This window comes from Callionymus lyra, chromosome 17 (genome assembly GCF_982586985.1).
Source record: "Callionymus lyra chromosome 17, fCalLyr1.hap1.1, whole genome shotgun sequence".
Lineage (NCBI taxonomy): Eukaryota > Metazoa > Chordata > Actinopteri > Syngnathiformes > Callionymidae > Callionymus > Callionymus lyra.
The window spans coordinates 21,972,524-21,979,438 of NC_141834.1; the positions used below are offsets into that span (position 1 = coordinate 21,972,524).

Below are 6,915 nucleotides of genomic sequence, written 5' to 3' on the forward strand. Positions count from 1 at the left end.
CTTCCTTGTAGTCTTTTTATCAAAGTATTTTTTGTAATTGGCCCCTGGGTTACCAATATGGTGAACCTCTCCCTTTCCACAGGGGTTTTTCCCAATGCATTTAAACATGCCATTGTGGAGCCTCTGCTCAAAAAGCCAGGCTTAGACCCAACTGACCTCAGTAATTTCAGGCCTATTTCTAAGCTCCCTTCTAAGCTTGTTACTACACTATCACAACACCAGAGTCAAGTACTGGGCAATACTACACATATATACTTGTCACTACACTATCACAACACCAGAGTCAAGTACTGGACAATACTACACATATATACTTGTTACTACACTATCACAACACCAGAGTCAAGTACTGGACAATACTACACATATATACTTGTTACTACACTATCACAACACCAGAGTCAAGTACTGGACAATACTACACATATATATTTGTTACTACACTATCACAACACCAGAGTCAAGTACTGGACAATACTACACATATATACTTGTTACTACACTATCACAACACCAGAGTCAAGTACTGGACAATACTACACATATATTTGTTACTACACTATCACAACACCAGAGTCAAGTACTGGACAATACTACACATATATCCTTGTTACTACACTATCTTCATGGGCTCATCAGCTCCATCTACAGGTGAAGTCATCATGACATACAAGTAGATCCTGCTGCGTCACGTGTACGTCAGCACGTCGACTGTCATCTGCTGGATCGTTCAGATAAACGGGTTATTTTAAGGGCTCCGGGTTCATCCTCGCGGTCTTTGAAATGGTGCCGCGGCCCCGGAGCAGCAGCCAGAGAGTCGGCCGGCGTCTCCCCGCCGTCATAAACACATGTTGATGTGGTTATCACTTAATTTGTTAATTCCACTCCTGCTTTAACAATCTCTACGTTAACGTTTCACTTTTACGACACGAGAGTTGTTTTTGGTGGAGCTTTTTCTTCGCAGGCGTCGGGAGTAGGATTTGGAAAAGTGCTTCGACGGCAGTAAATCTCAGGTTCACGACAGACTCTACGAGAACACGAGGACTCGAAGAAGACAGCGTTGTCTCCGTCTGTGGCGAGGGTTTGTCCAGCACCGGCAGGTTCCTCACCCTATTACCCCTTCTATCGCCCCCTGGTGTCTCTTCGGAGGAGCACCCCGACAAGTTAGAACACTTGAAGCAGTCCAGACTCAGCTTTATGATCCTCTATAAGCGTCTGAGATGTACATTTAGGATTCATTCCTGATCCGCACACGTTTTCCTCAAACACATTTTTGGTTCTAAAGATGAACTCTACACATGTGCGAGTCACTACTTTATCAACCCAGTCTTGAGTGAGGACATATATTTTTGATATATTCCTGAATCGCACACCTCAAAATGAGTTCCTAGAGCGACAGGTGAGTATCTACTTAATCAGGAAGTGAACTCCACTTGAAGTTTTCCTTCAAAAACATCTCAAACATGTGTAGTCAACTCAAAATAGTTCTAAAGATTAACTCTATACTTGTGCAAATCAGTCATAGATAAACACAGAACTGTTCTTCAATCCTATAGACTTCTGGGTATGGACGTACATTCCTTGTATATTCCTGAATCGCACACATCTGAGTACGTAGTTTGACAGGTGATTATCTACTTGAACAGGAAGTGAGTTCCATTTAATGTTTTCCTCCAAAAATATCTCTCAACATTTGGAGTTATCTAATGTAGTAAAAACTCTTATATTTCCATCTAAATTAACTTCAATGTCAGGAGATACATTACTGAATCGCACATGTCTTGACAAGAAGTAACTCACCCATTTAACAGGAAGTGAGTCCCATTTAACATGTGCGAATTAATCAACACAGATCTGGACATTCATCTCCTGACATGGATGTCAATTTAAATGTTCAAGTGAATCGTGTCCAGATCTGTGTTGATTGATTCGCACATGTGTATAGTAAATCTTTAGAACTACATAAGATAACTTTTTTTTGGAGGAAAACATTAAATGGGACTCACTTCCTGTTAAATGGGTGAGTTACTTCCTGTCAAGCTACATGTGCGATTCAGTAATGCATCTCCTGACATGGATGTCAATTTAAATGTTCAAGTGAATCATTACTGAATCGCACATGACGCTAGACCAGTAACTAGCGTGACAGGAAGTAACTCACCCATTGAACAGGAAGTGAGTCTCACTTCAGTTTTCCCTCAAACGCATCAATAAAGTCGTCATTATTTTGTCTCTGATATGAATAAAAATCCAGCCACTCTTCACGTGTGCGAATCACAGTGAGTAGTTCAACCAAATCAAGACGAGTCGTCTGGGTTTTAATAGACTTCCAGGTCAACGGATTGATTGTCTACATGAGTCCTTCTGACTCGAGTCAAGTAGCGACTCACACTCATGTTCGAGTCACACGGGTCTCGCACCGAACTGAGGCAGAACTGCGACTCCATCATTGGGAATCGAACCGGCAAACGTTTCCATCTCAGGAAGTGACTTCAGAAAAGCGTGCGGCGCAGATCGCGTGTCCTTGCGGCAACAAAACTTCCTCGGAATGTCTTGAGTCTTTCTGAAGTATGCAGTTAAACGTCGGGGGCTCCTGTGGTTTCTATCTGCTGCTCTTTAATTGATCACATGACGGCGACTCATTGACCTCCGGACCTCCATAAAATACCCTGCATTTTTCCCACCATTAGTCCCTCGACCTCCTCGGGATTTGTGGGAAACGCCGTCCTCGGATCATCCTTCTCTCTCCCGCCGCGGGGCGAGCGAGTCGGACGTGGACGAGTCCTGGACCTTGGAGAGCGCCCTCGGCTCCCGGTCCAGGACTCGGATCCACGTTCGCGAACGACGCTCGGTTCCGCTCCACGTCCAACGCTTGCGTTCCTTCACAGACCGGATGATGTTCTGCGGTGGAGCGTGGAAAAGAACTTCGTAGCACGTCGACGCTCATGTCGTCCTCGGCAACGACGCTTCGCTGGAGTTTCCGCTCACATCTGGAGCGTGTGGTCTGGATAAATGTGTGCAGCCTGAGAAAATTGCAACACTGTTGGAACGACAGAGTTATGGGCCACGACTGTGTCTGGACGGCAGGAACCCCGGGGGCGCAGCGGCAGGACTCGAGCGCCCTGGAAATACAACAATCGTCTCCAACACAACAACACGACGACGACAACAACAACGTTTGTTTTCTCTCTGAAGCTTCACACAAACTCGTGGTCTTCCAAGAGTGATACAATCATGGCGTTCAGATGTGTGCGATTCATCTACACAAGGAGATGAGTACGTAAATGAACACAAACAACACAACACAAAATCCAATCTGGTATGTACATGTGTGAGTCACTCCTTTAACAAACCCAGCTCGTCATGAGTCAACATTTTGTCTAAATGTCTTCCAAACCAAGTCGTACATTCTTGATGGGTTCTTGAATCGCACAAAAAAGGATCCACTGGAAAGCTGGTCCATAATTGAACAGGAGCTCTATTCCCAAAAAAAACATCCCACAGATTGTTTCAACACAATTCAACAACACACGTCCAATAGAATCTGCACATGTGCAAATCACTGATGAACCCAGAATTTCATTTTGTTTCTCAATGTCTTCCAAATCCATCTAGACTGCACATGTGCAAATCAATCCTGAAACAAACCCCAGTTTAAACTCGAGTCATCAGCATTCCTATTCTGTCTAAATGTTCTCAGAGTCATCGACAGTCTTAATGTGTTCCTGATTCGCACACATCTGAACCAGTGCTTAGATAACCAGGAAGCAAGAACATCATTCAACAGGAAGTGAGTCCCATCCCAGAAATATCCAACTCATCGTCTCACCGTATTTCAGTCACAAAAATCCCTCCTAGTACGAACATATGCGAATCACTTGTTCATTTAACCCCAGTTTCAACATCATTATTTACGTTCATATCCAGGCGTCTTCTGAGGTTCCTGAATCATACATGAAGTCAACAGGAAGTGAGTCACACTCACTGAAAAGCAAGTCAGGCTCAAACAATCTATTAATATATACTTTAATTTGATCATGTGACCTCAGTCACAGGAAGTTGTCATTTAAACAAATAATGTTGTGCTAACATGACTGAGGACCCGATACTTCGAGGAGGCATTTACACACAGAACTCAAGTACTTACTCACACGTGTAAATGTCGAGGGTTAAGCAGTTCAAACTTTGACCACCAGGGGGTGTGGCGGTCACGACGAGTGTGCGTTGCTTCATTTAAATCACTTACACACAGCCTCTCGTGTGATAAGACAATTAGCTCCGAGCGTTATTACAGAACCAGACTTCAAAACACCTCCGGGCCTGAAATGGACCTTTAATGGCTCACCAGCCGACGAGTGTGTTGTGTGTTTGTTCGCATTCTTCTGGTGGAGCAGTGGAGCCGTGGGTGGCAACGCTTTTAGTGGAAACCGCCGAGAGCCCAGAATTACACCAGAAGAAAAATGTCTCCCGAGAACAAGTTCAAATACTGCGACGAGAATGGACACTGAAACCGGGTCAAGTGCGGAAACATGTGTGGTGCGGGAAGAACTTCCTGGACTTTCAACCAATCACCAGCCTTCAGTCGTTCGTCCTTTCCAACATTAAAGGTTTTTAACCGTTTAACGAAAATGACGCGTTTTCATTTCACACCAAACATGCAACAAACCTAAAACAGTGGCGGTCAAACCATCACGAGGCCATCAAGACCATCGAGATCTTTTCAACGTCACATCACCAGGAATATAAACGTGTTCAACACAAAACGTTCAACCTCTCGTTCCGGTATTTCATTTCACGATTAGCATTAATCATGTTTTCATTGATTGACCTTCGAAAACACTTTTTAAAAGACACGTTTTCGACACTTTGGAGGCAGTTAAGACATTCGTCGTGGCCGTGGTCCTGCGTAGTTATGGAGGTTAATCTTTGGCATGTGGTCATGAAGCGACCACTGTTGTTTAATGAAAGTTACCCTCGTTATGAAGGGTTTTTAAGGAGTATTAAAATGTTCCAAGAACATCAGAGTATCATCAGCAAACAGTCGCAGCAGAAACAGTGTTTCTCGCTCCAAAGCACTAGAATCCTTCTTGTTTTAACTAACAAGCATTAAACCTTCGTCCAGTCAGCATGAACCACTTTTTCTTAACGACACGAGACCTTGTGAATGAAACAGCCAGAGGGGCGGAGCTTAGCGAGACCAGCGTGAAGGTAGCATGTGTCAAAAAGTCTAAGTGAAAATGTGTCTTTAATGTCAACATTTGGGGGAAAAAAAAAAGAAAAAGTCAACTGGATTCAAACCGATTTATTTATTGAGCCTCTGGATACACAAGCCTCTGATATAATTTAGTAAAAGACATAAAAAGAGAGAGAAAAGTCAAACAGAAAAGCCCGGCGGACGTGGAGATGAAGGTACGAGGGAACAGAACAAACGCACAAAAGTATCAAAGCTTCCACTAGAATATATCTCAACTTATTCTAAAATAGATGATCTGGAGGGTTTGGGTAGTGTACAGAGGCGCGGCGGTGAGTCACGGCAAGAACGAGTCCGGTCAACATCAAAATCTCTTTCCCTGATTTACGTCTCACGCGCTCGCGTCCTTCCAATCACGTATCGCCCGCCACGACTTTAGAAAACCCCTCAAAACAAACCCCCACCGCTGGGTTTTTAAACTTACTTCTAAATGACGCCTTCACATGCAGAGAAGAAGAAGTGCAGCAGCGGTTACAGGAAGTCTAGTCGAACTCGAGCTGGTGACCTTCGAAGTGGGTCAGGACGTGATTCTCGAAGACCTTCTGGTCGCAGTCCAGCGGGAACTGCTCGCTGCACATGGGGCAGATCTTCCAGTGGCTCTCCACGTGCTCCTCAAACTTGTTCTGGTCGTAGTTGGGAGGGAAGATGACCTCGCACAGTGGACAGTGCTTCATGTCCATGCTGAGGACGAGAGAGACGTTAGTTAGTCTTTATCATCATTGAGATCTTCACGTCCATGATGAGGACGAGAGAGACGTTAGTTAGTCTTTATTATCATTGAGGTTTTCATGTCCATGCTGAGGACGAGAGAGACGTTAGTTAGTCTTTATTATCATTGAGATCTTCACGTCCATGCTGAGGACGAGAGAGACGTTAGTTAGTCTTTATTATCATTGAGATCTTCATGTCCATGCTGAGGACGAGAGAGACGTTAGTTAGTCTTTATCATCATTGAGATCTTCATGTCCATGCTGAGGACGAGAGAGACGTTAGTTAGTCTTTATTATCATTGAGGTTTTCATGTCCATGCAGAGAGAGACGTTAGTTAGTCTTTATTATCATTGAGATCTTCATGTCCATGCTGAGGACGAGAGACGTTAGTTAGTCTTTATTATCATTGAGATCTTCATGTCCATGCTGAGGACGAGAGACGTTAGTTAGTCTTTATTATCATTGAGGTTTTCATGTCCATGCTGAGGACGAGAGAGACGTTAGTTAGTCTTTATTATCATTGAGATCTTCATGTCCATGCTGAGGACGAGAGACGTTAGTTAGTCTTTATTATCATTGAGATCTTCATGTCCATGCTGAGGACGAGAGACGTTAGTTAGTCTTTATTATCATTGAGGTCTTCATGTCCATGCTGAGGACGAGAGACGTTAGTTAGTCTTTATCATCATTGAGATCTTCATGTCCATGCTGAGGACGAGAGACGTTAGTTAGTCTTTATCATCATTGAGATCTTCATGTCCATGCTGAGGACGAGAGACGTTAGTTAGTCTTTATCATCATTGAGGTCTTCATGTCCATGCTGAGGACGAGAGAGACGTTAGTTAGTCTTTATCATCATTGAGGTCTTCACGTCCATGATGAGGACGAGAGAGACGTTAGTTAGTCTTTATCATCATTGAGATCTTCATGTCCATGCTGAGGACGAGAGACGT

The 6,915-nt window shown here is 43.8% G+C and overlaps 1 protein-coding gene across 4 annotated transcripts in view; it reads right to left on the reverse strand.

Moving 5' to 3' along the window:
• Window positions 1-5,287: 5,287 nt before the first annotated feature.
• The window catches only part of tax1bp1b (Tax1 (human T-cell leukemia virus type I) binding protein 1b), a 31,457-nt gene continuing 29,829 nt past the window's right edge, over window positions 5,288-6,915 (reverse strand). For all 4 annotated transcript variants that reach the window (XM_087779047.1, XM_087779046.1, XM_087779044.1 and 1 more), the window contains one exon: window positions 5,288-5,932. In XM_087779047.1, coding sequence (XP_087635173.1) covers window positions 5,734-5,932 — 199 coding nt within the window. In that variant the 3' untranslated portion in view covers window positions 5,288-5,733. The remainder of the gene's footprint in view (window positions 5,933-6,915) is intronic.